Genomic DNA, 16,841 nt, shown 5'->3' with positions numbered 1-16,841 from the left:
AATTTGATTTTATCATCAATGCAATTGATATCCTCATAATATTATTTTCACATATAACTTTAAAATTATTTTATTTTTGCTATAATTAGTGTTAAATCAAGTTATTCACCACTCTAAGAAGAAAATATGATTTAATAATCAATGTAATTGATATACTCATTATATGTTTCTCACATATAGCTTTGAAATTATAAATCTACACTAGTATATAATCATCAAATGATAATTATCAATCATTAATTTCCAATGGATAATCATTAGCTTTTAATGGCATTCGAGTGGCTTTACAAATATGCTTTATAAATATCATTGATAGTGCATTCATACTTTATACTTAGTTTATACTTTGCTATGATTGTTTTAAAAGATACTTGAGATATATTAACAAAAAATGAATTCTATAAATGTTTTACTACAATTTTTCATTATTTACGAGTCTTGTGTTATATTTGTATTGACTGAAAGTTTTCAATAATTGTTTGACATTAATATAGTTAAGCAACAACTAGGCGCTCCGCACCTAGACTCGCCCCGGCGCCAGGATGGGCGCGATTTTTGCGGACGGGAGCGAGACGGGTGCTAGATGTGTGGCACCCGCCCCCGCGTTCTCTTTTTCTTCTTGTGGGGGAGGTGGGGGGACTGCCACGTGGCACCCATTCTCCACCTCTCCTTAACTAATAGTATAAATGGCCAATGTTATTTATATTGTGATGCCTTTTTGATAATTTCAATACATTATATTTTACTTTAACATATTGCAATGCAATTAAGAACGATTGCAAGGATTTCAAGAAGAATATCTATCAAGAAGACGTGAAGTTTTAGTACTTTACTTAATATTTAATTAAAAGTTAATCAATTCTACAAAGTAACTTACACATGCGTTGTAAATTAATTATTTCACAATATAAAACCAAGATCATATGTCTACTAGATAACACCCAATGTCGAATTTAGACCTAAACCAAATTATTAACTACTAATGTCAATAATGATATTAAAGACTAAGCATTAATAAATTACTTAATTTTTTGATAAGGATCAATAACTACTAAGATACTTCGGTGATAAGTTGGCTGTCATATGTTTACTAGATGATACCCAATGTCAAATTTAGACCTAAACCATATTATTAACTACTAATATTAATAATGATATTAAAGACTAAGCATTAATAAATTACTTAATTTTTTGCTAAGGATTAATAACTACTGAGATACTTGGGTGACAAGTTGGCTTAGTGAATTTAATTATTTGCTAGTGTTTTTTACCATTATTAAAATTACTAAATTAATTTTTAAAGTTAATATTTTAAAAATTAATTTCACAAGTTTAATCATGTTAAAAAATAATATTAGAAAGATGTCACTTGACAAAACTTAGTGATACAAATGGATAAAACATTTTTTAGACTAACAGAAACACATAAAGAGGTTTATTCCAACCTCTTATAAGTTGAGAGAGAGCTAGAGAGAAAAGGTTATCATTGCTATTGTAATAGTTGACAAGTCATTTCCACTCCACAAAAAACCCTTCAAAAGCTTGCGATATACCAAGAAGAGACTATAGTAGTAGGTGACAACGATTTGAGAGTTGTTTCAAATAGGCAATTGTCAAAAGTAATACAACAATGAAAGCATAAACAAAGGACTAAAATAAACTGCTCGAGACAAAAGAAAAAACACAACATTACAAAACTAAAGAACTGAAAGATATACTCAAAAAGTGGATTCTATATACCAAACATGAGAATGATGAGAACGACGAGTCTCCAAGTCTTAAGCACTAGCATCGGTTCCCTCTCTCCGCAAAACCTGTAGAAAATAAACTAAATGAGAGTATATATATATTTTTATGAAAAAAACAATGCCAAATTAGAAAAAGATTAGCCAATATTTAATGGTGATCATCTAGTATAAAATGCCCCAAATAAGCATAGAATGACAATAATAAAATACCTAAATAACATAATCATGCTTAGCATAGCTCAAACACACAAGTTGTCTGAATTACTAACACCCTCTTTCAAATCATAGATGATTTAATATAATACAATGATACAATGATAAAGACTAGCCATAGTCTATACAACAAAGAACTATCACAGTAGAACCATGAATACCCAAACAATGGGTAATCAAGCCACCACCAAGATACCTCAAAGAAACATGATATCAATGACAATCATACTAGCTCTTAAAAATGGAGAAGAGTTATGACATGTCTCTGTATCGATCAACAATATCTCACAATAACATACAAGATCATCTTATCAAAAATGCCTCTGAACCTATGTGACCATGGACATGTCCCCTTATGTAAGCTCAAACTAGGAGCCAATCCCGCTCTTTGTCAAATAACAACCCATCATGACCTAGATATCAATCTAAACTCCAAGATTTGAACCTTCCAAACTTTAATCGATATATCGAGGGAGTCTTTATCTAAAACTTGTGCATTTGTATACATGTATAGATGAGACTTTAATGCCCAAGTTATAACCAAAAATCTATTCAAAAACAAAGAGCAACTACTATGAAATGAAAAAAAAACCAATCAAAATTTGCCTTGACCTATACAAACTGTCACCCATTATGGTTAGGGACCAAAAACCAAAAACACAATCTAGTTGAGCATTTAATACACCAAACTGATGAGTGCAAGTTGAAATCTAAGCTAGGCTAAAAACAAAATATATTGGGTTTGAAAACACAAGCAACAACTAAGTATACACAAGCTGAACATGAGCAACAATAGGGTGCTTGAATAGCAAGGGAAAAAAAGATATAATTAGCAAAAAAATCACAAGAAGAAGCTAGATCTCGCAATTCGATAACATGTCAAAAATTATGCAGTAATGGAAGCATGGGCAAGTGCTCTATAAATTATTGAATATAAGACAAAAAAAAAGAGTACTCCAAAAGAAGAGAACTCAAAGATATGCTCGAAAAATGAAATCCATATACCAAACACGAGAATGACACGTACAACAATGAGTCTCTAACCCCTAAGCACTGGCATCGGCTCTCTCTCTCCACAAAACCTGTAGGTGATGATGATCTAAATGAGAAAGCCAAATAACTAAAGAAGAAAACAATACCAAAGTAGAGATTGATCGGCCAACATTTAATGTTGTTCGGCCAATATAAAATACCCTAAATAAGCATAAAATGACCATATAAAATGCATGAATAACATAGCCATGCTCGACATATGTCAACATGTACATTGACTGGACTACTAACAAGCAACATCATATTCGAAGTGTTCTATCAGTGGAGACAACTTTTATGGTTGTCTAAACAAGACAACTGATTTCTTCCATTTTCTCGAGATGAAAGTCTAAATTCTCTCTCTTCTGCATTCTCTTTCATCTTCCAACTCTTTCAAGTTATCTCAACAAAATCCAATCATTTGATTTATCAAAGGTAAAGATTTTGGTTAATCTTGATGTAAACCCTAATTTACAACAAAAATTAAGATTCGACAATTACCTCAAGATGCACACTCCAAATTAAGGGCCTAAGACTTAAATCCTAACAACTAAAACTAAAGAATTTCAAAAAGATTCAAGAGGCCAACCAAGCAATATCAAATTTGGGGCTAAATTTGTCTCATAAGTAGTAGAGTGAAAGCTAATCTCCAAGCAAACCAAGTGGCAAATTGGTTTGAAGACATACTCATCATTTACGATAGCAAGAGACAATCGGATTAGCGAAAGAGGTTAGTAAATATCAATTGCACTCCATCCATCTACAATTGAAGATAAAGAAATATTGCAAGGAGCGTCATTTTTTGAACCAACAAGCTATCCATTGTCCAAGATTGAAGTGATAATGTGTGCATTTCAATTTATATGATTTATTTACTTGTAATTATTATTAAATCAAGTTATTACCACCCTCTCTAAGGAGGAAGATTGGTTTAGGTGGTGGCTTGCTATGCAAAATGTAACCCCATTCTCTAGCTTGGACCAAACTATGACCTTTTCCTTGTGACTAGCATGACTACCATTCAAACTATGAGACCTTTTCCTTACAACTAGCATGACTACCATTCAGAGTCATTGCTTTAACTATCTATTATTAGTCAATCTTCATATGGAGTTTTGGTGTAATTGTGTGGCTATTCTCACCTATTCACGTGCCAATCTATCTTTCTTCATTGGCATGGCACCTTGTGGGCTTTCACATATTTGCACAGTACCTATACTTAAGGGATCATGTATAGATGTATTAATAATATCAAGTGCATGGAGACTGTCCTCTCATTCCCTCTCACCCCTCGGATAACATCCTTATTCTAACTCAATGAATTCAAATTTACTTTCTTACATGTATGATTCTTAGATGTCCATACCACATTCTTGTCCTTACATGCAACCCTACTGTCACTACAAAGGATTAGGCCTACAGACAACCATATTGACACATTTTTTGTGATGACTGGTGACCTGCTGCCGCTGACATCATCATCTGTGTTTGCTGTCTACAATCATCACCCAGCATCCAGACACCCTGCTGCACCTGACGACATCATCTGTGTTTGCTCGGACCGCTGTCTTTCAGTCAAATCAGGCCACCTTCAAATCCAGCTGCTGTCGACTTCATTCCCAGCCTTGCATTTTCAGCAACAGTCTGTTTCACACTGCTGGTCATCTGCTTTTGCTGTGGTACCAACCGCCCCCTGCCCCCTTGAGTTTCCAGCCTGTTCCGGAGAGGTGACACCATCTCTGTCCACACTGATCTGTGCTTTCAGTCATCTGGTCATTCACACTGTCACTGCCTACACTCAGTCATCATCAGAGACTGCCTACTACATTTTTGGGATTGTCAATGTACGACACACTCTTAACACCCACTCCTTCAGTGACCTCTGCACCAGCCATAGAGGCACAGAGGTTCAAGCCTCACTGATTGTATCATGTCCAAATTTATTATTCATTCACTAGCATTCAGCATTCTACAGGTTGTGTTCTACATGTTTCGTACACTTTTGTGTTTCTGTGTTCTCCATACCGTTTCTTTACATGGTATCAGAGCAGAGGTGTTCCAAGAGCCAAAGACCCCAAAGACCCTCTCCCCTTGTGAAGAACAAAGTTTAGCTTTCCAAAATGCAAGCCAGATCATCACCGAAGCAATCTCCCTCAGATCCTAGGACATCGCCTCCAAGAGATTAGTACTCTGAATACACTCCCCAAAACGGAAGGGCAGATTTTCCTCTGGACGAAGACCTCCTACCAGCTAGAATGTACATGCTCACTGTTGACAAATGCAATCTCAGCCTCAGGTAGAGATTAAAGAAATCATGACAAGGAGTGAGCCCTCTTCTCGTAATCCATACACATCAATTTTACCATATGAGTCCATCGACCGAGTCCACAACCTGGAGAACCTTCACATTAGTCAAAGATTTATGTTGGTTCGGATCACAACCCCCCAACAGAGAGGACAATTTGAGTTGGGAAGCACAAGCTATGAAACGCGATCCAAGCTGTCAATTGCAATCTTCACTCATCTAGCACCTGTTTCCAACCCTTTGTCTCATAGGTTTGTTGTTTCCAGCCAGGTGACTGTTGTTGTCTATCGAACTATCATACAACCTACCACATCAGCATACTACTGCATTTACAATCCCCAGCTGCCGCCTTGCACATTTTCTCTCTCCTCTAACTATCGCCATCATCTCCTCAGCCAATCATTGTTTTCTTTCTCCAACAACTTGCGATTGCAGATTTTCTCTCTCGCAGCCTGCAATTACAAATTTTCTCTTGCATCTTGCAATCACTATTTTCTCCCCTGCATCTTGCGTTTGATGTTTTCTCTCTCCTCACCTACGTTTTTAGTCTTTCTCTCCTCGCCTGCTTTTTTAGTCTCTCTATCTCTTGCACTGCCATCTGCATCAAATCCAACCTTCCTTGGTTGCGCTTACTAGTGTTCAACATCCAGAGGTTGCCTTGCTACGATTCGAGATCTATTCAAAGTACGACACACTCTCCAGCTCATTACCCCTACGCTGATCCTTGAGATACAGGACTTTCAAGTATAGTATTCTTTCACTGCATAGTGTGTTTGTTGCATCAACATTGTATATTCAATAATCATATCACTTCATTCATTCTCTGTGCTCATTGTCCCTAAGTTACCCTAACCCTAACTGTGCTCTTTTATCAATCTGTGCTTTGCCGTACAGTGGTATTCGTGTTTCTGTGTCAGGGTATTTTCTTCACACTCCTGCTACTATGCCATCTACTCCATCTACCCCAACAGCTATTGGATACATGGCATGCGAACAGCCTCAATGATCTATCTTCTTCACTACTCCTGAAGGATTGGCTAATTGGTCTATTAGTGACTCACCTATTACACTTTATGCATCTATTCCTGGGACATCCACTACACCTTCTAAGACTACTTCCCCACCTTGTCGTACACGATGGTGGTCACACGCTTGGCCTTTTCTTTTTTAGACTTCCGCTACATACTTGCATACTCATTGTATTGTACTTAGCTTTTCTTATTTTATTTTCAGTTTTATTTTTTAAAAGCACCTCACTACTCACATCTATACTTGCAAATTTTGATCTCTTTTGCAAGGTTTTGTATTTCAGTGTAGAACAAACATGCAAGCTTGCACCAGTCATTTCTTAGCCGGAGACAGGAGATGTACGTCACTCCTTCCATGGTTCCATCTACTTGGAGTTTTGCTCTTCTACCAACATGGAGGCTTCCCCTTCCGCGGCGGATCATGCAACATCTCTCTTGATGCTATCATGGTGGTGACTTCTATCCTTGCTCTTTCAATAGGAATGCTTCATCATTTTCATCCACATGGTTCTGGACACCACATGAAGATCGAAATCCTCAAGCCCGTTTTCCTTCTTTGGCATCGATATCCAAGTTCAAAGGGGATTGCTAGCCTTCTTGGTATTCTACAAGTTTCAACACTTGTCTTCAACATTGGTCTTCCATCCTTGTGGTACCTTCACCTATGCATTGCATGATTTCATCATCTTTGTACTAGGGTGCTTCAACAAGTGAACAATTTTCCCACAAGAGACACTGTCCAAGTGGCACTTGCTGCATGAGCATTCTTTAGCATGTAGCATACTATACATCCCATTGTGCAAAGCACCACTGAATGGATCCTAAGTTGTTTCCACCTGTGGATTACACCACCATTCTTCTTCACATGATATTTCATCACCTTTCCCTCATCATCAACATCCTCAAGTGGTTGAATAAGTTTGTACTATTTTGTGATGTGTTGTCCTACTCCTATCTTTTGAATCACTGTTACTTAATTGGCTGCCACCTCTAAAATTAAATATTCATCCAAAAAAACAACCAAAAAAAAAAGTTCAATGTGATATCATCAACCTTTGTGGGGCTTTACAGGCCACCCAGCAATCGACGAGCACCCTTTGTCTGATGCCTTGCCCTCTCTTGGATGACTACTTGGACTCCCTTGGTAAGATCATCATCGCCTTTCTTGTCTTGGTAGGCCACTAGGCAACCAACGTGCACCCTTTGTCCCCAATGCATTGGCTACTCTGGAGCGGAACACCTTGGGGTAAACATTGCCGACTCTTTTAGGCTCAATTTTGGGCCTAAGAAACGTTGTTGAGCTAAAATACACTTTACACCTAATAAGCATTTTTAAACAGTCCCAAAACATGCTTAATTAATGAAAAATGCAAATTTGATACATGGTTCGAGAGAGTTTTAGTGGTCCCCCAAAACCCTAATTTCTTGGGGCATCCTTTAACATCTATAAATAGACACACTACCCACCATTCAACCTCATCCTTTTATGCAAGTTTCTCACTCTATCGTGCAGATTTCAACCATCAACCATCTACCATCTACTGTCCAACCATCACCGATTGCAACCCATCATTATCCAACCCTAGGCGGCCTGTTTTTAACTATCCCCCTGTTATTTGGAGATCTCCATTTGCTATGTCATCATAGCACCACATCAATCTGTGTTTTCAGCATTTGGTGCTAGGCGACAGCAAGCTATTGCCATCTCTCCCAACCACCAAACGACAACTATAGTATTTGCATTTTTGCTGTCCAACAAACCATCTACATCAACAAACACCTCTCCTGTTGTCACCTCAACTCCCTAATACTCTGGTGATCAGCGTTTGGTGTTTTCCACACTTCAACACTCCAACTAGTGGTCACAGCGCTTGGGATCAATCTCCGATAGACATCACTCTCCAACATTGCATTGCTCTGCCCTTGGGCATTCTGTACACTCTTACATGCATATTCACTTTAGAGTTTCTTCTCATTGTGTTTGTCTCTGTGTTTGAGTTTCGAGTTTTTACGTTTTGTGTTTTGTATTTTTTGTTTAGGATTTGAGTTTTGCGTCTTTGTCTGAGTCTTTGTGTTTCAATCTTGGTCATACATATTGTGTTTCCTTAGTGCAAACCCTAGCATATCTTCACACACCTTGCAACTAGTATATCATTTGTGTCTATCTTTATGGCAAATTATAAAGCACACTCTAAGCTAGAGAGTTGGCAAGCGGCTCTAAAGTATCCCCGATGGCAAGAGGCCATGGAAAAGAAGCTTGAGAGCATTGACCAAACTGAGACTTGCATCTTGATGGATCATCTAGGCCACAAGAAAGTCCTCAAGACCAAGTGGTCTTTAGGACCAAATTGAAAGCTAATGGGACTTAAAATAAATACAATGCTCACATTGTAGTGCAAGATTTTCAATAAAACCATGATATAGATTATAAAGAGACCTTTGCATCCACTGCACGATTGACATCATTCCATTCATTAGTTGCACAAGCGGCTCACCACAGTTGGCACTCTATCAAATGGATATCAAAAGTGCCTTTTTTAAAAATTATTTAAAGAAGGAGATCTACGTGGAGCAGCCTACCAAATTTCCTTCTGTGGACAATAAAAATAAGGTCTTTCATTTATGGAAAGCTCTTTATGGACTGAAGCAAAGCACTGCATTTCGAGTTTCATATGATAGATGAGTTCCTCAAAACTCATGGCTATCATTCTATCCCTTATGACTCGAACCTATATGTAAAAACCACTTGAAAGGGGGTCAACAATATCCTTCTATATATAGATGACCTACTTATTACAAACTCAGATTCTACTACTATATCAAATATAAAAGCCAAGCTAAGTGTTCCACCTTCAAGTTGACGAACCTTGGTTAATTGTCCTATGTTTTGGGAATGAAGATAGATCAATCTAGGGACAGTATTTTTGTCTAACAATAGAAGTACGTCCTTCAATTAGTTGAGCAGTATTGTATCAATCTGACACAACCTATGGCTACGCCTCTTGATCCCACTACCAAGATTTCTAAGGATTCTCTAGGTTAGCCCTTTGATGAGCACACCTATAAATCTATTGTAGAGAAACTTCTTTAGTTTTATACTAGATTTGGCATCTTTTGTCTCACTACTCAATCAATATTTCAATGTACCTAAATATCACATTGGATTTGCTTTCGTGTGTATTGAGATATGTTTTATGTACTTATTATTATGGTCTGACATATAGTCATGAATTACTTTTGAAAGGGTACGCTAATTCAAACCAGACTAGAGATTCCAATACACAACATTCTCATGGAGGCTATATCTTCTCTTTGGACACACCTCCTATTTCTTGGTCAAGCCATAAGCAAGAAACGATGGTTGCTTCCATAACCCAAGCAGAGTATCGAGTCCACTTTGATGACACCACAGAGGCTGTCTACTTAAGGGAATAATTGGCGGCTCTACAATTTTCCATGTCCTTCACCGACTATCCTAGAGTGCCATAGCACTAGCTGACAATCCCATCATCAGTCAATGAACACAACACTTTGATATCCAATTCCACTTCACCAAAGAGCAAGTTGAGCTAGGCATCATCCGCCTAGAGTTCATACCTCCATTAGGCGACTTGAGACATATTGACCAAGACAGTCAACCAATTGTTTCTTCAATATTTACTACCCAGAATCGGCGTGGGTGCACCCTCTCCTACTACTTCAAATTGATGGAAAGAGGATGATTCCCTTTGGCTTTCCCTTCCACTTTAAGAGCGGGTACCCTTCTCTTGAGGATAGCAAGATTTTATTTCATTATTACTTCATAGACAATCATTATTTGTACATTGCATCATTATCTGCATCCTCCAAACAACTATGACTATAAAAGGATGCTTGGATAAGTGAATAATTTCCCTAAAAGGGCATTATCCAAGTGGCGCTATTGCATAGCATTTTACATGAGCATGATGATTTGCATTGCCTCTTGTGTAACCCCATGTATTTGTATTATGTTCTTGTAAACATGCATCTATGTGCACTTATCCATTTTCATTCAACAAGTACTCAACTCTAGATCCACCATATTTGCAGCATCATATGGCACTCTCCTAGAGCAATCTCCCTTACTTCCACCTATCTTCTTTGCTTCTCCACATACCCTCTCAAGTTTTCTTCATCACTGATATCCAGTGGTAGTGATACATTGCATCTAACTATCCCTTTATTCTCCATTCGAGACATAGATTACTCAATAGAATGAAAACTAATGAAAGCCTCATACTTAATGCTAAATCCAAATCAAGGTTAAAAGCCCTTCCAAAAAAAAAAACACACACACACGATCCACCCTAGTTCCATCCACTTATGTAAGTCTTGGTAGGCCATTAGGCAACCAATGAGCACCCTCCTTGCAATGCCTAGGTCTCTCTAGGGTGATTGCTTGGGCTTCCTTCATAAGATAACCATTACCTCTATACACCAAGTAGGTCACTAGGCAACCAACATTCACCCATTACGCAATGCCTTGGCTACTTTAGAGTAGGACACCTTGGGATAAAAGATAAATATGCACTTGGGCTAGTACACTCTTTTTTTATTCAATTTTGGGCTTAAGACAAAGTGTTGAGATAAGAAAGCATTAGTGCTGATTAGCCACTTAAAACAGCCCCAAAACAAGCTTAATTAATCAATCCAACCATCCATAAATAGACAAGTCTTCCACCACTCAGCCTCAATCTCGTTTTTGCAGTTCGCAAGTACCATATCTCTAATGTCCTCACCCTATATGAGAAGGATGCCTCACTCAAATTTGCTGCCATTCTTATCTACCATGTGGTGCCTACTATCCAATCTTTTACTGTTGTTCGGGACTGATTTCTGCCATCGACTATTTACCAGCTGGCGACTAATGCAAATTGATGACCAACCTACGTTTTCTGATTTCTCATCTCTTGCTGCTGCCATACAGCCTGATCTGCTCCCACCTGCTGTCCACAACATCCTGGCTGCTGTGTTTTGCTGCAGACTGCTCCGCCGTGTCTGCTACTTCAGCCATAAACCTGTGTTTTGTTGTTTGCAGGCTCCATACAACTGCCACATCATCAGCAAACCTGTGCCTCATTAATTTGCATCATCTGCTGCCCACTCATCACCATTGATTTGGCCACCATCACATGTTGTGTTTGCTACTACCAAACGCATTCGGAGGCTACCTGTTGCATCTCGAGATCCATCAAAGTATGGTATACTCTTCTACTCATACTCTCCACCCCAATTCTCAAGACACAGGAGTTCAAGGGTCAATTTTCACCTTGCATAGTGTGTTTGCTGCATTGAGCATTATATCTATTCATTCATTATTTAGATTTCATTATCTTCTATGTTCATTGTCTTAGTGTTAACCCTAACCCTAACTGTGTTTCTTTATCAATCTATGTGTTTGCCTTAAGATTGTGTTTGTATTCCACAAACGAGCATTTCTCTGCAACTGCTGCCTTTTTGGGTCACAAGTTACTGCATTTTTTCTACACAATGCCTTGTTAGTAATCTAGTCACTTCACCTACCATACTACTACTTTAATAGACTCTTAGTTGAAGAGACACTAAAATAAATAGAGGGGCACTTGTAAAAGTGAGATATCAAAATTAAATGTCAACAATACCAGCTAAAGACCTTTTAGCATTTAACAATCATACTCTACAACTTAGAGAATGTCCAATCCAAAAAACCTTGATAAACTAAAAAAGTAGAAGCTTTAATGAAACATCCACCTTTCTTGATTCTCTCTATTTTGAATCAAGGTTTCAAACGTTTTTACATTTGAAAATTTGAAAATGTATCTACATGTTACTAACATTTAAAAGCATAGATATTACATAAGCAATGAAAGTTAAGAGGAAACCTAAGTAGGTGGTTGGCTAGCCTATCAAGCAACTTGTGGCACATGTGGCCATTTTGTCACCAACCACAACTTTGATAAGTGGTAGCAACCACCTCCTGTATGTGGTTGCCCTACTGGTCTAACCGTACCTCCCTGACTTGGCATGCACCACTTTGGAGCACTGTTAAGATATTTCCTCCCAATTAGTCACCACGATTGGCAATTTGAGGCCCTTGATTTTTGTTCCCCCTTCTTTTCAGGTCTCTATATCTGAAACGTGCAAAATACTTCAAGGTGTTCTTACATCTCCCTTCTCTCATGTTCAAATACTTGAATCTAAGAGATTTTCTTCCAGATTCTAAAAAGGAAGTAAGTAATGGTTTCCGTTTTAGTATTTTACTTCTTTGTTTAATGTCAAAATCCTCAATCTAGGTGTATAATGCACAAATCAAAAAGTTCTAAACATTGACCTTCTCCATGAAATGAAGGTGGCATCTCCCTTTCTGTTAAGAATTGAGTCCTCTCCTTTTCATGTCAGATGTCTGTGTCTTTCCTGATACTCTATATTTGACAAATTGGCTGTTTAGAAATTTCTCTCTCCAATGTACCTTCAGAAGCTCCCATCCATGAAATCGTTGTCACTGAATTCAGACTTAGAAATTTCTCTCTCCAATATACCTTCAGAAGCTCCCATCCATGAAACTCTTGCCACCGAATTCAGACAAATAATTCCTGACAGACATCAACTTCCAGAGATACTTCAGTTTTGTTGTAAGAAATAATTTTTTCACAACAGCTAATAATAACAGCAAAAAGAAATGCTCAATCTATTGTGATTAAGGCAAACAGAGAAGTGTCCTTACCATGCTGTGGGAGTTGCCAAAAGAAGAGCCACAACTTGTCTGGATCCTATATAGCTCTTTGGAGACTTAATTCATCTTCCATAGCAACAGAGAGGTTCTGTGATATTCTACATCAAACCAAACATCAAGTTAAACTTATTTTGCTAACAGTAAACTAGCATCACAGTTAGGACAGCTCTGTATACTGCAACAAAACACTCACCATCCCAAAGATGCCTCAAGTCTTTTGCAAAGGTCCATGATGTCTGCCCAGTAGACACCATACTGACAAAAAGTTTAACTTGATACTGATTCCAATCAATGCATTAGTCCTTCTCCTTTTGTAAGTTTGCTTAGCCTGCTCAATTTGAGGAAAACTGATTGGCTTTTCTGTTCAGAATAACCTCCTACGACAAATTCATACAACTTACTGCCAATCTCAATCCAAGCCATTCCAGGCCTTTTGGGCTCACATGTTATCCTTCTAATCTCTTGAACTGTGGTAGCATACTCACAAAGATGAGCATCTGCATAGAGGTCTGACATAAGCACGAGCCCAGAAGTATCCCCAGGAAGCTGATCAAAGCATGTTCTTCCTAACTGGGTATTACCATATGTTTTACAACCACTTAGTAATGACCTCCAACCAACTGCGTTTGGTCTGATTGGCATAGCATGGAATAAATCTTCAGCCTCCTTCAAGCAACCTGCACGACCAAGGAGATCAGCCATGCTGTTATATTGTCCAATATCCGTTGCAAAACCAAACTTATCCTGTGAGTAATCAAAATATCCACATCCTTCTTTCAGAAGGCCAGCATGACTGGCAGCCACCAGAAATTCATTCAACACAATGATATCTGGCTCCAAGCCTTGTTGTAGCATATTCTCAAGGCAATGTCTCAGCTTTTCAACATCACCATGGTGCACATATCCTGCAAGCAATGCACCCCATGATACTAAATCTGGATTTCTTAAGTGAGTAAGTAGCTTGTGTGCTTCATCGAAGCTTCCACATCTAGCATAGAGATGAACAAGGGAATTCAAAACATGCACATCAGATTCAAAACTATTCGTTATGGCATAATCATGGACTAGCCTGCCCTGAAAGAGGGCCCCAGTTCTGCAACATGCCTTCAAAACTGACAGAAGAATAACTTGGCTTGGTCTAACAGCTTCCCTCTGCATTCCTCCAAAAAGTTCCATTGCAGCCACAGCATGGTCATGCAGAACATAGCCTGTGACCATTATACTCCATGATACAGTATCTCGACCTGACAATTGATCAAAGAGTTCTCGGGCTTTAACAAGATTCCCACACTTACAATACATGTCAATAAGAGCATTTGCAAGAACTGAATCTCCTTGGAGCTCACTTTCTAGTATCTGCTTATGCACATTCTCACCCAGCATGGCAGCTTGCAAGTTGCCACACGCTTTCAGAATAGATGAAAAAACAGCATCATCAGGTTTTACTTTTTCCTGTTGCATGTCTTCAAAAAGTTTCAAAGCAGAAAGGCTATCGCCATGTAGAACGTGTGCTGAGATCATTGTACCCCATGTAACAACATTACGGACTGGCAAATTATCAAAAACCTTGCAAGCATCCTGCAGGCTACCACATTTAGCATACGTGTCAAGTAAAGCGCTCCCTATTACCACGTCAAACTCATAGCCGTACTTAAGTACATACTTATGAATAATCCTTATATATGCAATCTCCCCCAAGTTGCCCCAGGCTTTGAAAGTGAACAAAAATATGGATTTGTCAGGTCTCATGCCCTTCCCATGCATATTTTCAAACAGTTCAATAACAGGGAAAATACAACCCTCTTGTACATAGGCCACAATCATGACCTGCCAAGACACCTCATTCTGTTCTGCAATGGAGCAAAACATGTCCTTTGCCTCATTCAAGCTACCGCATTTTGCATACATGTCCATCACAGTGTTCCTTACAGCAGTGTCCCCTTCAAGTCCAACCATGACGATGTGATCATGCAACAACCTACCTACTTCAATGGTTTTCAAGGGGGTGCATGCCTTGAGGATATTCAAGAAGGTGACTCGGTCCGGAGACACGCCTTGTTGGCACAAGGCCCGGTACAAATCAACAGCCTTCTGGCTTTCGCCAAGCTTGACATGAGCTGAAATGATGGCATTCCATGTATATACACTCGGCGTAGTGGTGCTGGCAAACGCCTGCCAGGCATCAGCCAGGCTCCCGCATTCGGCGAAGACGCGGATGAGGTGGTCTGCAAGCACTGTGACATGGTAGAGGCCATGGGTGAGCATGAGGGAGTGCACATGCCTGGCACGTGCGAGGTCCTTGCTCTTGAGGCATGCCTGCAGGGATTGGTAGACGGCGTCCCTTGATACAGAGGCCTGCCCCTGTTTCATCAAACCTGGCACGGCTTCAGCTTCGCCATCAAACCATGCTGGTGCACCTGGCCTTCTTTACAACTTCATCTTCGTATTTCTCTCCATTAAACCTCGCTGCTGCGTCCGGTCTTGTTCACACTCTAGCATGTCAAATTTTTAAAAGCGCAAATTACCAAAATGACCTAAAACTCTTGTGGCCATATTTTGAAATTTACCTCTCAAACTCAAATTAAGAGGTGAGGAAACCTTCAAAGTCAAACTCAAATTAAGAGGTGAGGAAACCTTCAAAGTCATAGGGACGGGAAACGATGGCAGGCGATCTCCTCTCCCGGGAGAAATGTCTTCGGAGCTATTGGGATGGGAAATGAACAAAAGTTTGCTGTGAATTTTCTTAGGATCGACAATGATGCCTTCAGCAAAAACTATATGTCCCAAATATTCAATCTTGTTTTGAAATAAATGACTTAATAGGATTTGCATACAAATTATTTTTATGTAGTAAATCAAACACAATACTAAGATGTTTCTTATGCTCCTTTATTTACTAAAAACAATTATATCATCAAAAAAAAACAATTACAAAACCTTAATAATCCTATAAATTTTATTCATCATCTATACAAATGTAGCTGGTGCATTAATGAGACCAAAGGACATAATAATAAATTCACAACAACCAAACTATATCCTAAATGCAATATTAAATACATCAATAGAATCCACAAAAATTTGATGATATCCTAATTCGAGATCTATCTTGCTATAAATTTTAACTCCCCTAAGTTTATCAAACAAATCATAAACTCTCAGAATAGGATACTATCTTTTTAATACTCACCTTATTTAAAGCTCTATAATCAATGCACATCCAATATGTGTTATTTTTCTTTTCAACCAACAAGACAGGTGCACCAAAAGGAGAAGAACTAGGACAAATTGAATCCTTATTAAACAATTCAGTTACTTGTGTTTGGATTTCTTGTTGATACAATGGACTGTGCCTATATAGAGTATTATGCGGTGGAGAAACTCGAAGAAAAGTTTGATTTCATGGTCCAATTCTCCTTGTGATAGTGGCAACTCATGTGGGTTATCATCTGCAAAACAGTGTTTATATGAATCTAAAAGCCTTTTCTAAGAGGTGTTAATGCAGAAGATTCATATTTTCTACTTTAGTCACAAAAATCATGCATGTTTTTGTTGCTTTCTAAGTGCTCTTTTTTGTTGTATGTAACTAATCAATGGAAACCATTCTGTCTCATGGTCACTAGTCAAAGAAATTGTTTGTCATTGGAAGTCAAAAGCTATCGTGTGGATATGCTAATCAATGGCAAGGTTAAATTGACGTCTGAAAGACATACGAATAATGATATCTGATGATTAAATAGATACAACTAGGAAATCACACTTCTCATTATTATTTGCAATCT

General features: G+C 38.4%; 1 protein-coding gene across 10 annotated transcripts; it reads right to left on the bottom strand.

Moving 5' to 3' along the window:
* Positions 1-1,520: 1,520 nt before the first annotated feature.
* Positions 1,521-15,564, bottom strand: LOC148012622 (pentatricopeptide repeat-containing protein At3g13880-like). 10 transcript variants are annotated; one of them, XM_087668832.1, is made up of 4 exons: positions 13,253-15,564; positions 13,051-13,157; positions 12,209-12,919; positions 1,521-1,814 (listed from the first exon to the last, which is right to left on the bottom strand). In XM_087668832.1, the coding sequence occupies exon 1, from the start codon at positions 15,427-15,429 to the stop codon at positions 13,348-13,350; it is 2,082 nt and encodes a 693-aa protein (XP_087524958.1). In that variant the 5' UTR covers positions 15,430-15,564; the 3' UTR covers positions 1,521-1,814; positions 12,209-12,919; positions 13,051-13,157; positions 13,253-13,347. The 10 variants fall into 10 exon arrangements, with proteins under 10 accessions (XP_087524958.1, XP_087524960.1, XP_087524964.1 ...); XM_087668834.1 differs by having other exon boundaries at positions 12,658-12,919; XM_087668838.1 differs by having other exon boundaries at positions 12,796-12,919.
* Positions 15,565-16,841: the final 1,277 nt, after the last annotated feature.

Source organism: Lygodium microphyllum, chromosome 27 (assembly GCF_053477565.2).
Source record: "Lygodium microphyllum isolate KBCC chromosome 27, Lygodium_microphyllum_v1.1.10, whole genome shotgun sequence".
Taxonomy (NCBI): domain Eukaryota; kingdom Viridiplantae; phylum Streptophyta; class Polypodiopsida; order Schizaeales; family Lygodiaceae; genus Lygodium; species Lygodium microphyllum.
Note: the sequence above shows the minus strand (reverse complement) of the source record. Positions and strands in the feature narration are given on the sequence as shown.

Coding starts and splice junctions, on each gene's coding strand:
- LOC148012622 (XM_087668832.1), bottom strand. CDS start 15,429: ATGAAACAGGGGCAGGCCTCTGTATCAAGGGACGCCGTCTACCAATCC.